This window comes from Nycticebus coucang, chromosome 4 (assembly GCF_027406575.1).
Source record: "Nycticebus coucang isolate mNycCou1 chromosome 4, mNycCou1.pri, whole genome shotgun sequence".
In the NCBI taxonomy this organism is placed as follows: domain Eukaryota; kingdom Metazoa; phylum Chordata; class Mammalia; order Primates; family Lorisidae; genus Nycticebus; species Nycticebus coucang.
The window spans coordinates 26,284,927-26,301,436 of record NC_069783.1 but is presented as its reverse complement, the minus strand read 5'-3'; the positions used below and the strand labels follow the sequence as shown (position 1 = coordinate 26,301,436).

Genomic DNA, 16,510 nt, shown 5'->3' with positions numbered 1-16,510 from the left:
CATAGCTCAGTGAGTTGAGCGCCAGCCACATGCACCAAGGCTGGGGGGTTCGAACTCTGCCCAGGCCTGCTAAAGCAACAATGACAACTGCAACAGAAAACAGCCAGGCATTGTGGTGGGCACCTGTAGTCCCAGCTACTTGGGAGGCTGAGACAAGAGAATCGCTTAAGCCCAAGAGTTTCAGGTTGCTGTGAGCTGTGACGCCACAGCACTCTACTTGAGGGCAACATAGTAAGACTCTGTCTCAAAAATAAATAAATAAATAATAATGACTATTAATGTACTATGTTAGCTTTTACATATCAAAATAATTCAATGAATCCATTTTGCTGTTGTTATTGTTTTAGAGATAGGGTCTCCCTCTATTGCCCAGGCTTGAGTCAAGTGATACAATCATAGCTCACTGCAACCTGAAACTCCTGGGATCAAGCAATCCTTCTGTCTTAGCCTTCCAAGTACCTGGGACTAACAGCATGCTCTACAAAAAACCAGCTAATTTTTTTTGTTTTTTGTAGAGATGGGGTCTTTGCTATGTTGTCCAAGCTGGTCTCAAAATTCTGGCCTCAAGTGATCCTCCCATTTTAGACTTCCAAAGTGTTAGAATTACGTATGTGAGGCACAGTGGTTGGCCTAGAAAATAACTCAATGGATCTTTATCCAATAAGTATTTTTAGCAGAATTTATCATCTAAACAACATGCTGACAAACCTGTCATACAAAGATAGAGTTAAATAATTATTTTAAAAGCTCGCTGATATATACTGATATTTTTTTTACCTTGAGCAGGTATGTGGGAATATTGCTGAAATCCACTGGCAACTTCAAAAGGAAACGAGCTGAAAATTCACCAGTCTGTAGAAAAGAAAGGTATAATATGATTAAAATCAAAAATATTATGTCATTTATGAAATGACAATTATAGCCAAGGCCATAAGTTCAACCTGCTCAAACTGCAGGTGTCTTCAATTTGGTTTCCTACTAACATCAGGCAAGAAAAGGCGGCTTGAAAAGCTGGGGAAGATCAAAAAGAATTCTTAAATTATTAGTTACTAAAAAGCACAATTTGAATTTTTCAAATCTGTAGTTTAAATGTACAACAAAATTATAAAGCAGTAGCATTACTTTTTTTGTTTCTTAAAAAGTATGAAAAGAATACATGAATGTATGATTTTTTTTGAAAAAACAAACAATAGAAATAGACTCACTCCTTTGATTCACCACTTCACTAATATTTATAACCTACAAGGCTGATGACATGTATCACCATTCTTTATACTACAGTGTGTCTGAAGTACATATAAAGATCAAACTTCTACCCAGGAAAAGGAGTACATCAGTAGCTATCACAAATACTAATTTTGGAAATTAATAATTTTCCAATCTTCTAACAGTTCATTAACATCACTATCATCAATTGATATTTTTCAGTGATTCCCTCTGTGAACTCATCTCTATAGGAAAGATGCTTAGAGGTTTGGAGATTTAAAACACCTAACTAAGCTATAAATAACAGCTTCTACTTTTTAAAAGAGAAAACTCATATAAAAGAAAAAGCTTTCTCTCTCGATTTTAATGATGGGAAAGGCTAAGGAATCACATTTTTAAAGACATTATTATGGTCTAGAGGAAAGGCTTTCTAACTGGGCTATGCAGAAACCTAACCAGGGAACATCTGCAAAGGCAACAAAGACATAGGCTGAGCTGTAGAATCCGGGGTCTCCCATTCTGTGTCACTGCAAGTGTACAGCTCAGCTTGGGGTATTAACATGGTGTGTTTTACTTAGACATGTTTGAACAAAGAACTCCAAGGACAATCTCTAGAACTACTCTAAAGAATGGATCTCTATCTTCTCATATTGTAACTACTAACGAGCTCCCAATCTCTTCACTGCCTTACCCCCTTTAAAAAATGAGCAGCACAAACTCCCCAAACACATCTATAAACACAGCAAGCATTTACAAATATTTGTTATGGATGGGAAGATGAATGCACACAATCATGCATGCATCCCTCTTACAGATGACTCGACAAGCCATTCTCCCTTCTATAAATACCCCAGAAACTGGCTTCAAGGTTCTGGCCTTAGTTTTACAACACTGGCCTAAACCTTGACGATGAAGAAATATAAACCTTGAGCTCAGCAGACAACAATGATAGCTAATATCTGCCTCGTTGTTATTTGCTTTACTGATTACAACATCTTTTAACTTTTATCAACCTATGGGTAAGGACAAAGCATTTCTTCATCGCCACAAACCTAACTCTGTAACAAAAAAAGCAGAAATGAGAACTGAATGGAACAGAATCAAAGCTGCAGCAAGCCAGATAGAGTCACAGAAACCACTGTGCCACCAGGAACGCCAATGGTGGGAAACAGTACTGATGCTCAGAGCTGAACTGCACTTCTCCGTACTGAATGCCATTATGGGCTGGATACTCACAACACTTGGAGGAATACTTAAGAGCTACCAAGGATTTATGAATAGCTCATCACGATGGGTGGGAGGTTACTGAGATCCTAATACAAGTCTTGGCTTCTGTTACAGTCCAAGATTACTAAAAAGGTGTGATTTGGGTAATGTGTTAAGCTCCTAGAGGATTCTAAAACTAACATGCCCTATTAAGTGTGGTTCTTTACATTGAGACACAGGTGGACCTAAAAGAGTCTCTTTTTAAGTACAAGGGAGCAGACTCTGAAAGTGGTAAGTACAAAGATAATACATAACAGTACAGAGTTAAATGGGAGCTTATAAAGGCTGATGAGAGCTTGAGGGTGTGGAAAGAAACACAGAAAAGTCTTCCTTTAGAGAAGAAGAAACACTCATCAAACAATACATATTCCTAAGAACCGTTTCAGTCCAGTGTTCCCATACCAACCTCGGCAACATAAAGAGATCATGTCTCTTTAAAAAGAATACATATTCCCCACAACGTAACAGATACTAAGTCAATGTAGGCTTCCTTCAAATGCATTTTCTTCCTTCAAATGCATTTTCTTCCTTCGAATGCTGTCTTCAACTCCCATCTTATTTTCCTGTTCTACTTTACAAAATAATCTCCTATAGTCTCTATTTGAGGTCCACAATTCCTCTTTTATTAGTTTCTCTTAAACCCTCTCTAGTCAGCCTTTCCTCACCACTGCTCCTCCAAATCGGCTCATCAAGATCACCACTGATTTCTCCACTGCCAAATCCAAATCCAAAGGTCATTTTCTCCATCTTCATTTTAGTGTTATGAGCAGCATTTTGACACAACTGATCAATTCTTTCCTAGAACATTCTTCATTTGGTTTCCAGAGTCCGAGTTTCCAGGGCCATTTCTACTTCACTTGGCCTTTGGTTCACCTCAACCTCTGAACACTGGGACACACCCAGGCTTAATTCTAAGACCCCCTTTGCTTTATCTACATTTCCTAGATGATCTCATTCAGGCCCATGACTCTAGACAACATTTATATGCTGATGACTCCCTAATTTTTTATCTTAATCTCAGATCTCTTCCTAATTCAGATTTCATTTCTCCAACTACCATAAACAAAATCAAGTTCCTGATTTTGTGCTCTTCCCTCAGTATTTACTCCTCATTTCAATAAATGCTATTTCTATTCTTTCAGTCTCTCAGGCCAAAAACCTCAGAAGCATCTTTGATTCCTATCTTGCATACCACTTTCAAAGTGACGGCAATCCTATGGACTCTACCTTCAGAATATATCCTGAGTCCAACCACTTTTCACCACCTCCATAATTACTTGGTCTGAATCACCATTACCTCTAGCTGGACAACTACAATTGCTCCTAACTGCTTCAGCCCTTGTGCACTGACAATTTATTCTCATCAGAACGGGTAGAGTGATCCTTTCAACGTATCAGTTAGATTACGATCCTCATTTGCTCAAAGCTCTCAAATAGTGGAAATTTAGCTCCTTTATAAAGTATCAAGACAATAACTGAGTGATGATGGAAAGAGGTGAGGAAACAAACCATGTGGATCTGGAGGAAAAACACCCCATGCCAAGAGAATAGCAAGTGTAAAAAGAGTTGATAAAAGAATGTGAGTAAATGTTCAGGGACTAGCCAGTAACTTGGTGTTGCTGGAGCAAATAAGTGCTAACACTGATCAAAGATCACAAAGAAACATTTTCTTCCATGGTGTGAGCAATTTCTAACCCCCTGGAGGATATCCAACAAGAGGATATGCAACATTCACAGAATTAATGAACACTAAAATGGCTACTATATGTACACATATGGGGAACATTTGTTAAGTCATTCCTGAGAATGTGGAAACAGGTCTTTATAAAGTACGAGGGGATTCAAAGAGTTTAAGGAAGAGAGTTAGAGAGATGATGATAAATCAAACTCAATTCATTCCTTCTTCCTTTGCATCTATAAATTAAAAAATTATAGATGCAAATCACCTGGTCAATAAATAAATTTAAAAAAATTAAAAATTAAATAAATTTAAAAATTTATAGATGCAAATCACCTGGTCAATAACCATTACTACCTACTAGTGTAAAACGTCAATCTATAGGTTAAAGTGACAATTTCATAACTTGTAGTTTGTTAAATTCAATGGTTTTTACTTATATACATATTTTTAAAATAAGAAAAGGAACGAAACATAGAATTTTGAAATTAAAAGAACTCATGGACATATAAGGTAATAGGAAAGATAACTGCATATTTTGTTAGCACTTGGACTCATTTGAACTGCTTATTTTAGACCATGCACTGCATTTAAGCTCTTTTGCCCTATTTTAGTTTGTACAATATATTTTGATTCTACCAGCTATTTTGGACAAACACTCTTTTAAAACTCTCAGATGATCCCTACTTTATCCCTTCTCAAAATGTTGCTTTTAGAATTAATATAAATTTGTGTGTATTGGCAACAGTCTGATTTATATAACTAAAGTCATAATAAAAGACATGCTAGTCCCAGGACTAAAATAAATTTGTATTTATCAGCAACAAGCTGATTTACACAAGCAAATTCATAATAAAAAAAACTTAAAACTTTAAGATAATGATGAGAATTCATTCTATTGGAAACCATAAAAAGCACTTTTATGAGCTCCAATTTTCATGCTGAACATACATTCTTTGTTTTGCCATTGAAAAAAAAAGAAAAGTTAGCACTTCTTTCTGACAACACTGGAAATGCTGAAAAGTAAGACTCGAGAATCCAGTTTTTTCCTAGTATCCAGTTAGCTCATCTTCATTTATGAAACTGAGTAAATGATAATTTAAAACATCCCTTAATGTAAAACTTAAGTTATCACTATTATACAAAGCAAAATACAAATGAAAAATCCTTGTTCTACTTCAGAAAATGACTTTTCATGTGTTTTTATATTTGAGATTTCAACAGTGAATTCAGGCAATTTACGGTCACTGTGTTGTAATGTCAAAGATTGCTTCCACAGCATTCTTTCCTGTAAGCTGAAAATGAGACATTTAGATGCAGCCAAGTGAACAGAATAATTTGATTTTTTGTCAGTCCTTGGTCAAATCGTCTCTTGGATAGATGCAGAAAATTATCTAACCTATGACTGTTAAAATGTCAGCCTTTCTGCCAACTGCCTTAATGGCAATTTCCCCAGCATTAGCAATAAGTATGTGTGCATCCTTCCTTTCTTCAAGTTATAGTACGTTGGCAAGTAACTTAAAGTAACAAAACTCCGAGTTTTGGCAATTTATTAGGTCTAAGCTTTTCTTCTGGTGATAGCAGCTGTGTCACAGTTTTCTTCTCCTTTTGGAAATGACAGGTAGACATCTTGCCTAGAACAGATTCCAAAGTCAGGTTGTTTGGTAAGGGAAAATTTTACTTGCTTTCTCAGAGATACTTCTCTTGTCAATAAATAAGCTTTCATCTAAATTGACTGCTCTTTAGAGTTCTAAGAGCTAAGAAACGCTCAAAAGTGATTATAACTTTAGCTGTGTGACAACTGATGGGTGATTGTTCAAATGGACTCTGGACAACCAGTGAGCCTAAACCTGGAGATTGTGTCTTAGCACATTCATAAATATATACTAATGAGAAAGGAAAGCCAAAATTGGTCTGATTAGAATTTTAAACTTTATAAAATGTTCAGATATATTATTAAATTCCCCAAACTCTGCTCAAGAGAAGCTATTTATTTATACTTATTTTAGAAGTGAGAAAACTAAGGCCTGAAACAGTCAAGAAACTTTCCTATAGTCCCTAAGAGTGCAATAAAGAGCCACAGAACTCAATCTCAAGACTCAAGATTTAGTCATCTACTCATGACTATGTATTAAGAGCCTATAATGTGTCAGGCCCTTTGCTAGTTACTGCAAATGTTATGAGTAAAAGAGATAGCACCACTGCCTTTGTGGATTTTACAGTCTAGTGTATGAGTCGGCTATTAATCAAAATAATCACTATTACAAATTACCTGTGAATGTTATCAAAAACAGAGTGCTCTGCTTTTTCTTCCCTGGCTGTTTAAGGATCAAATGCCATCATGAATGACATACTAACTATCCAAACCAGGAAATTCATAACCAACCTTACTTCAGAGGAAACAAAGGTTCACTGATGTCCTTCACCCCAGGAAAGCAACAGTACCAGAGATAGAAAAGAAGCCGAAATGTACAGGACCACACCCAATGTCATCTTGGTATTTGGATTCAGAACCCAATTTAGTGGTGGCAGGACAACTGGCTTTGGCGTGATTTACGATTCCTTGGATATGCAAAGAAAAATGAACCCAAACATAGACTGGCAAGACATGGCCTGTATGAAGAAAAAGACCTCAAGAAATCAACAAAAGGAATGCAAGAACAGAATGAAGACAGTCAAGAGGACTGCAAAGGTCAACGTTGGTACTGACAAAAAGTCGAAGGAGGAAAGATTCTGTAATGACGTTACCTGCAGCCATTGGGTGGATTTTCCACAAGAGGATTAATAAAGTAAAGACTTTAAAAAAAAAAAAAAAAAAGCAGCATGCTCTGAGAACAAATTTTAGGAAGACGCAACCCTTCTAAAATTTGGGACTCATTTCTTTGAGGGAATCTTTAATGCTAAGCCAAAAGACCATAGGGGAAAATAAACAATCAGTACTGACCAGGAAAAATCTGAAGAAGAGCAATGAGAAAGGACTGTATCTACACCTTTAGTGTATTTTAAAGCATGTTATAAAACACAGTAATTATAGCATGGTGGTACTGATGTTAAATTAACAGACAGACTCATGGAAAAAAGTAAATTCATAAATAAGCACCCTAAAACATAGCCAATATGATTGATGATGCTGAGACAACTAGGTAGCCATCTAAAAATTAAAAAAAAAAACCTTAGATCTATATTTAATATTACATATCAGGATAAAGTCCAGATGAATTAAGAATTTCAGTAGAAAAAGTTCAACTGTAGAGAAGAAAACACTGCTGAATATCCTTATAACCTAGCAGCAGGGAATGCCTTTATAACATAATACATGTAACATAATAGAGCTCCAAATTCTGAAGCCATAAATGAAAAGACTGATTAACTTGACTCTCTGAATGTAAAAATTTTCTGGATGGCAAAAAAACAACATCAGCAAAGCCAAAAGGCAATTGACAAACTGAGAAAAATGTTCTGCAACTCTGTCACAGAGAGTGAATATCTTTAATGAATAAAGCTGAGAAGTCTAAGAGAAAAATGCACACACAAAAGAAATACGAATGACTTTGAAACACATGAAAAGATGTTTAACCTCACCTGTGATAAAAGGAATGCAAGTTAACACTAAACGGAAATACCATTTTTCACCAAAAAGACTGGCAGAGGCACTTTGTTGCACTGTCTTCTCACCTCTAACGTTTTTGGTAAGAAGTCAATGGCGACTCAAATAATGGTTTGAGTTACTTGTCCCTGGCCACTTACGATTTTCTCTTTAGGTTTGGTTTTCAGTATTTGGACTATGACATGCCTTGCTTATTTTTTTCCTTACATTTATCCCAGTTGGAGTTTGTTGGGCTTTTGAATCTGTAAATGTATATCTTTCACCATAATTGGAAATATATGGGTGTCATTTCATCAAATAATTTTCCTGTTCTCTCATTTTTTCTTCTCCTGTCCTTGTAGAACTCCAGTTTCCTATACATGAAGTGTTTTGATATTGTCTCATAATCTCAAGGCTGCTTTTCCTTCTTCCAAGTATCAATGCACATCCAGTATATCCGCCAGCTTTGATTAGTCGCCAGGGCTTTCAAGCAGATGGCTTTACATTTTGTCCAGAGCTCTTAGCTGTTATTTGTGAAGCAGCTACTTGGTCATTATGAGAAGTGCAACTTGACAGAAACCTACAAATACGTTAATACACTGCTGACACTATGGTGGAGAAACAACCACTTTCACACATTGCTTCTGGGTTAAAAACCTGTATGAACTTTTGGAGGACGTTTTGGTAATGAAATTATAAATATAACCAGTCTTTGATCCAGCAATTCCACTTCTAGTTATTTATCTTATAAAGATATTTGAACACATGCAAAGTGATTATTTTTTTAAATACAAGATTATTTATTACGGTATTGCTTATAATACTGGAAAAGATTAGAAAACAAAAATAAGAAACCTTATGTCTAAAATAGACTTCAGATTTAATGTTATGGTTCAATTATACAGTGTAATAATATACAATTGAAAAAAAAGAATGAAGATGTTTTCTATGTGCTTATATGAAAAAAAAAAAAACAATTCTGAGCTATATTCCATTAAAAGCAAGGCCTGAAACAGTGTATATGTTACCACTTGCCTAAAAGGGGTATATAAATTTGTATATTTTGCTTAAATAGGCATAAAGAAACTCTGAAACACTGTACTTAAAACAAGGTATATTAGTACTTATCAGAGGTGAGAGAGAGAAATCAAAGTGGTATGATTTAAGTGGGCATAGGTTCTACTATATGACTTTTCATAGATTTTGATTTCTGAATATGAATGTATTACCCATTCAAAAAATTTTAAAGGAACTTAGAACTTAAAATTTAAAAAATATATAATGAAATGCTCACAATTCGTGCATTCACTCATTCACATATTCAACAAACATTTACTGAACACTGCCAAGTAATGGAGATTTTAAGAAATACAAAATAGGCTCGGCACCTGCAGCTCAAGCATCTAGGGCGCCAGCCACATACACCAGAGCTGGCGGGTTTGAATCCAGTCCGGCTGCCAAAACAACAATGACAACTACAATGACAACTACAATCAAAAAATAGCCAGGCGTTGTGGTGGGCGCCTGTAGTCCCAGCTACTTGGGAGGCTGAGGTAAGAGAATTGCTTACACCCAAGAGTTTGAGGTTGTTGTGAGCTGTGATGCCATGGCACCCTACCCAGGGCAACAGCTTGAGACTCTGTCTCAAAAAAAGAAAAAAAGAAATACAAAATAGTTTGTATTGTCAAGGAGTTTAAAGTCTATTCTGAATAGACAAACAAAAGATAATGATGTGGTAGCATTGTGACAGACATATGCACATGTTTTGAAAGTATTTAGTTAGGACTCTTAGTTTCAGGTGACAGAATTCCAATTTAAACTAACTTGAGCAAAAAATAGAATGTATTATTATCATTATTATTATTACTTCACACAAGGTCTCACTCTGTTGCTAGACTAAAATAAAGTGGCATCATCATAGCTGACTGCAACCTCCAACTCCTGGGCTCAAGCAATCCTCCTGGGTAGTTGGGACTATCAGTGCATGCCGCCACACCTGTCTACTTTTTCTATTTTTTGTAAAGATCTGGAGCATCACTTTTGCTTGGACTGGTTTCAAACTCCTGACCTTAAACAATCCTCCTACCTCAGCCTCACAAAGTGCTAGAATTACAAGGATGAGCCAGAATTTATTAAAAGAATATGAAGGGTCTCAGGGAACCTAAGGATAAAAATATAGCCCCCTCAGTTTCAAGGATTCTGTATATTACTCTTAGAATTTTTTCTTTATCTCTTATTTCCATTGCCTCTGTACTTGATTTTACTTTCTATTTGCTAACTTCTGAGTCTTTTGACTAGTTGATATGAGAAAAAGCTCCCAGATTTACATATCACAGACCAGTTACTCATAAAGAGACCAATCTCATTCCCCTATTACTAACTCCAAATTCCTAGGGAAGAATTCTGCCCAGCTTATGCGCCTCCCTGATCTAATCAACACTATTTCCACAATTCTTTGCAGTAAAGAAGTTAGTGGCACCATAAATTCACTGAAAATAATTGAAAAACTAAAATTCTTTTTTGAGGAAGAAATCAGATTAAATCGTTGGTATGTTTCCAAAAACAATACACAGAAAACTGAAGAATTTTCTTACAGAATAATTCAAATATAGGATTCTTTGTCTTCTGCCTTTTAGTATATGGAAAAAAGACTTTAAAAACCCTACTCAGCTAATCCTTTGACAATCCTTATCCGTTCCCTTCATGCTGAGAACACTGGGCAAACAGGGTATCCTACATCTAAATGATCACTGGGGAAATAGGGCAAAGCATCCAAAATTTCAGAACAAACAACTGGCCTCACAAACACAAGTAAGTGGCGCAGGGCTAGTCCTCCCTCACATGTTGTTCCGTAAGTACAGGCAAAGGAAACTGAAAGGATTTCCTTTGTGTTTCATATGCTTCCGTAAAACAATCGTTTCCACTTGATAAATCCTGCTGCTGAAAGAAACTAAAAACTTCTGATACCTTTATTATTAAAAAAAATAGTAATAAAGTTCTTTTTACATATCAGTAAGACTGAAAAAGTTACCATCTTCACCTATAATGGCTTGAGGCTTAAAGTAATTTAGGAACATACACATACTACTTAATATGAATAAGGCAAAAACCTGAGATATAAACTATCTCAAGATAGTGAATAAGATCTCAAGTATTCCCACTGACATGTAGCTTAAAACTCAGTGTAAAAAATTCCATTACAAAAACAAACTCAAAAAGGAGCGCCTGTCACAGGTTGTTTTTAATAGCCTGCAACTCCCCAAAACTGCAGATGCTGGCTTGAACGTGGAAAGAAACATGTTTGCAATGCTGATGGGACTGCAAACTAATGCAATCTTTTTGGAAGAAGTATTGAGAATTCTTAAAGAAATAAAAGTCAATCTTCCATTTGATTTCATAATCCCGTTACTAGGTGACCACCCAGAAAAACAAAAATCATTTTATCACAAAGTTATTTGCAGCTCAATTCACAGTTGCCAAGATGTAGAAGCAACCCAAGGGCGGCGCCTGTGGCTCAGTGAGTAGGGCGCCGGCCCCACATACCGAGGGTGGCGGGTTCAAACCCAGCCCCGGTCAAACTGCAACAAGAAAATAGCCGGGTGTTGTGGCAGGCGCCTGTGGTCCCAGCTACTCGGGAGGCTGAAGCAGGAGAATCGCCTAAGCCCAGGAGTTGGAGGTTGCAGTGAGCTGTGTGACGCCATGGCACTCTACCGAGAGCAATAAAGTGTAACTCTGCCTCTACAAAAAAAAAAAAAAGAAGCAACCCAAATTCCCATCATCCCTTGAATGAATCAACAAACTATGGCATATGTATACCATGGAATACTATAGAACCATAAGAAAAGCTGAAGACTTTACACCTTTATGTTTACCTGGATGGCATTGAAACACATTCTTATTAGTAAGGTATCTCAAGAATGAGAAAAAAAAGGATCCAATGTACTCAAAACTAATATGAAACCAATATATAAACAACTGCACATCCACACCAACTATAAAACACAAATATTGTCTAGCGAGATGGAAAAAGGGTGGAGGGGGAGGGTGAATAAAGGGAGGAAGGAAGGCAATTGTGGGATCTCACCTAATGTACACAATGTGAGGGTGTTCAGCATGCCACCCGGATGAGGGGCTCAGCTACAACTCGAACTTTACGTTGTAAGTGAGAACAACGTAACCTAAACATTTGTACCCTCATAGCACTTTAAAGTAAAATAAAAAAAAATAAATAAATTCGGGTAGTAAAATGTAAATAAATAAATAAATAAACATGCAACTCCTAATAGTTCCCCATGGTTAAAAACAAAAACAAATACGGTGGTTTCCTTGGAGTATGCTATAGCATATCTGACCATCAAACTACACCCTTTTCAAAGGAGCTACCACATATATTTATCCCTAAACAAAATGCCATCAAGGCACAACTCCCAAGCAGCATAAATTAAAGGGAGATTACGAGAGAAAGCCTGTGCACATCTTGCTACACATCCACTTCCACACCTTCCAGTTATTTTGATCCTTCTCTTAAGTCTCACTCTCCCCTCCCATTGTGCTAAACTAGTTCTCTCCAAAGGAAAAATAATGCAAAGCACAAATGTAAGCCACACAGTAATTTAAGATTAAATAATCTATTTAACATTTTCTAAAAATCACACTTAAAAAAATAAAAGGAAACAGGTTAAATATATATAATACTCTATTAATAATGTATCCCAATATATCTAAAATATTAGCATTTCTACATGTAACCAAAATAAAAATTATTGAGTTTTTTTTTTTTTAACTCATTCCTCAAACTTCCATGTGTCCATGTACATACATCTCAATTTGGACTAGCCACATTTCAAATGCTCAAATAGTCACCTGAATGGCTAGTGCCTCCTGTACTGGACTTATAATTCTTGACATTTTTCCATTAACATTAATCATCAATCCCATTAAGGCAGATACTCCCTGCTACAAATACCTGAAGACCTACTTAAGCTACAAAATACCATGAACCTGAAACATTCCTGACAGCCAGACTGATAAGTGTCACTAGGCTAAGAGATAATTTTAACTGCCTCTTGCAGCTAGTATGTCTGTTATCTCCTTCCTCCAAATTCTGTCTAAATCTACTGCCTTCACTCCCTTCACTTTCCTAATACTCCAAAATCTATCTTTCATCTTCGGAAGTCCATCAAACTGCTCCTGGAAAGATAAGCAAGACCCTCATTCTTAAAAAGTAGCCTTCACGGGGAGGAGAGCAAGATGGCCGCCGAGCAACAGCTTCCTTGCATCTGGGCATCGTGAGTCCGGGGAGATAGGACTCCAGGCATCTCTGGCTGGTGGGATCTGCCTATCATCACCCCTGGGAGGGTACAGGAAGTCAGCAAGAGACTTCTGGACCCCAAGAGGAGGACTAAAACAGTGGAAAACCGACGAGTGGTCACGTGTGTTCAATCTGTCTAAACCCGCACACAACTGTAAGTTCAGTAGCAGTGAGACTGCAAACCGGAAAGGCCTTACCTGTGAACTGATTTGGTGTCTTTTGACTTGGCACTCAGTTGAACTGCCTTGGGGAGAGCCTGGGCGGGAATGCAGAGAACTTTAGCCATTGTCTGGGGCCCCAGTCTGAGCCCCTGAGCCAGACGGAGCTAATAGTGTTTGGCTGTGGGCCACAGGGAGCCATTGTGAGCGATCTGCCCCAGCAAGCTCCGCCCTCAGGGTCGCAGAGCTAGAATCAGGTGGGAGCTGGTAACCCAACACCGAGTAGCCTAAGGGTGGGGTCTGAGCTGCCTTGCAGCCCTAACCCTCAGGGGCAGAGTGAGACCGGTTTTGGCACACTGGGTAAGTGGATAGCCACTTCAGCAGTGATTCCGGCGACAAGCACTTTCCTGGGAAGGCTTCTGCTCAGCAAGTTTACAAGTTCAAAGTGCCTTTTAAGTGGGCTGAAGAGAGATTTAGGGTGTCTGCCTGCTGGGGTTTGAGAAATCAGCAGCCATTGGGCGGAGCAAGATGGCAGCCGAGTAACAGCTTCCTTGCACCTGGGCACTGTGAGTCTGGGGATATAGGACTCCAGGCATCTCTGGCTGGTGGGATCTGCCTATCATCACCCCTGAGAGGATACAGGGAGTCAGCGAGAGACTTCTGGACCCCAAGAGGAGGACTAAAACAGTGGAAAACCAGCAAGTGGTTGCGTGTGTTCAATCCGTCTAAACCCACCCGCAACTGCAAGTTCACTAGCAGCGAGACTGCAAACCAGAAAGGCCTTACCTGTGAACTGTTTTGGTGTCTTTGGACTTGGCACTCAGGTGAACGGCCTTGGGGAGAGCCAGAGCGGGAGTGCGGAGAACTTTGGCCTTTGTCTAGGGCCCCAGTCTGAGCCACTGAGCCAGACGGAGCTAATAGTGTTTGGCTCTGGGTCACAGGCAGACATTGTGAGCGATCTGCCCCGGCAAGCTCCGCCTTCAGGGTCGCAGAGCTGGGAATTGGGTGGGAGCTGGTAACCCAGCGACCAAGTGCCTAAGGGCGGGGTCTGAGCCGCCTTGCAGCCCTAACCCTCGGGGGCAGAGTGAGACCGGTTTTGGCACACAGGGAAAGTGGATAGCCACTTCAGCAGTGATTCCAGCGACAAGCACTACCCTGAGAAAGCTTCTGCTCAGTAAGTGAACAAGTTCAAAGTGCCTTTTAAGTGGGCTGAAGAGAGATTTAGGGTGTCTACCTGCTGGGGTTTGAGAAACTAGCAGCCTCCAGTCATATCAGAACTGTGATTAACATCTCATACCCCAGAAGACCACGTGTTGCCCAGACAATATTCAATAACATATACATACTGCTTTGTTTTTGGTTGTGTTTTTTTTTTTTTTTTTTTGGTTTGGTTGTTTTTTATGTTTATTTTGATATTGTGGATTGTTGTTTTGTTTTTTAAGTTCAATCTTTTCCATACAGATCATTTTTCTTTCTCAATTTTTCTAGTTTAATTATAATTTCCCATTGCTGCCTATTTCAATAATTAGAACTTCATTTTTGTTAGTGTTTCTACCGCTATTATTTGGTTTTTCCAGCCAATTTTATCCCGTAAAGTTTTCTGTTTGCTAGTTTCGGTTTGATTTATAGCATTTTTGTCTTTCCTCTCTACTTGGTGGAGGTGGGGTACTATGTCTGATCAGGTTAGCAAAGAGCTGCTGACCTCAAGGAAACCACCCAACTGGGCACCCCCAGAAGGTGGTTTTTTTTTTTTTAAGTTTGTATCAAAGTACCCTACTGTACACCTATATTGTTCCGTCTCCCTCTTTCTGGGCCTCTATGCTTTTTGTCAATATTCCTTTTACCCACCGCCTCTCGTTTCTCTATTTTTCTTTTTTTTTCCTTATCACTTGGTCCTCCTTTCTTTCATCCCTTTTTCGCTCTTAAACCTTCTCACCCTTCTGGTCCTGTAACCCTTAGTCCACAGGCACGAGAACTTAAAGAGCAAGAGGAAGTGAAAGGAAAATTAGGGCAAGGAAACAGATAAAAGAAATCACCCATGAGGAAGAATCAGCAGAAAACTCCAGGCAACATGAAGAACCAGTCCAGAACAACCCCGCCAAGGGACGATGAGGTAGCTACTGCAGAGGATTCCACCTATAAAGAAATGTTAGGAATGACAGAAAGGGAATTTAGAATACACGTGATGAAAACAATGAAAGAAATGATGGAAACAATGAAGGAAACTCCTAATAAAGTGGAAAATAACCAAAAGGAAATCCAAAAACAGAATCAAATCAGAGATGAACGATATGAAGAATATAAAAAGGATATAGCAGAGCTGAAGGAAATGAAACAGTCAATCAGGGAACTTAAAGATGCAATGGAAAGTATCAGCAACAGGTTAGACCATGCAGAAGAAAGAATTTGAGAGGTAGAAGACAAAGTTTTTGAGATAACTCAGATAGTAAAAGAGGCAGAAGAGAGAGAAAGCAGAACGTTCCCTGTCAGAATTATGGGACTTTATGAAGCGTTCCAACATACGAGTTATAGGAATTCCAGAAGGGGAAGAAGAATGCCCCAGAGGAATGGAAGCCATACTAGAGAATATTATAAAAGAAAATTTCCCAAATATCACCAAAGATTCTGACACACTGCTTTCAGAGGGATATTGGACCCCAGGTCACCTCAACTCTAACTGAGCTTCTCCAAGACACATTGTGATGAACCTGTCCAAAGTCAAGACAAAAGAAAAGATTCTGCAAGCTGCCAGGAGTAAGCGCCGGTTGACCTACAGGGGCAAATCCATCAGAGTGACTGCAGACTTCACTAATGAAACTTTCCAAGCAAGAAGACAATGGTCATCTACCTTTAATCTACTTAAACAGAACAATTTCCAGCCCAGAATTCTGTACCCTGCTAAGCTAAGCTTAAAAATTGAAGGAGAAATCAAATCATTTACGGATATACAAATTGAGGAAATTCGCCACAACAAGACCAGCTCTACAGGAAATACTTCAACCTGTTCTGCACAATGACCACCACAATGGATTACCAGCAAAGTAAGAACTCATAAATTAAAGGACAGAACCTAACCTCCACACTGATGCAAAAGATAAAACTAAGCAATGGACTCTCACAATATAAGATGAATAGAATACTACCACACTTATCAATTATCTTAATAAATGTTAATGGCTTGAATTCCCCACTGAAGAGACATAGATTGGTTGACTGGATTAAAAAACACAAGCCATCTATTTGCTGTCTGCAAGAAACACACCTGGCTTCAAAAGACAAATTAAGCTCTGAGTCAAGGGTTGGAA

At 38.2% G+C, this 16,510-nt stretch overlaps 1 protein-coding gene across 3 annotated transcripts in view; it reads right to left on the bottom strand.

Annotated features, from left to right (window-relative positions):
• Window positions 1–16,510, bottom strand: part of BABAM2 (BRISC and BRCA1 A complex member 2) — a 474,143-nt gene that overhangs the window by 268,628 nt on the left and 189,005 nt on the right. For all 3 annotated transcript variants that reach the window (XM_053587206.1, XM_053587205.1, XM_053587207.1), the window contains exon 6: window positions 778–852. In XM_053587206.1, coding sequence (XP_053443181.1) covers window positions 778–852 — 75 coding nt within the window. The remainder of the gene's footprint in view (window positions 1–777; window positions 853–16,510) is intronic.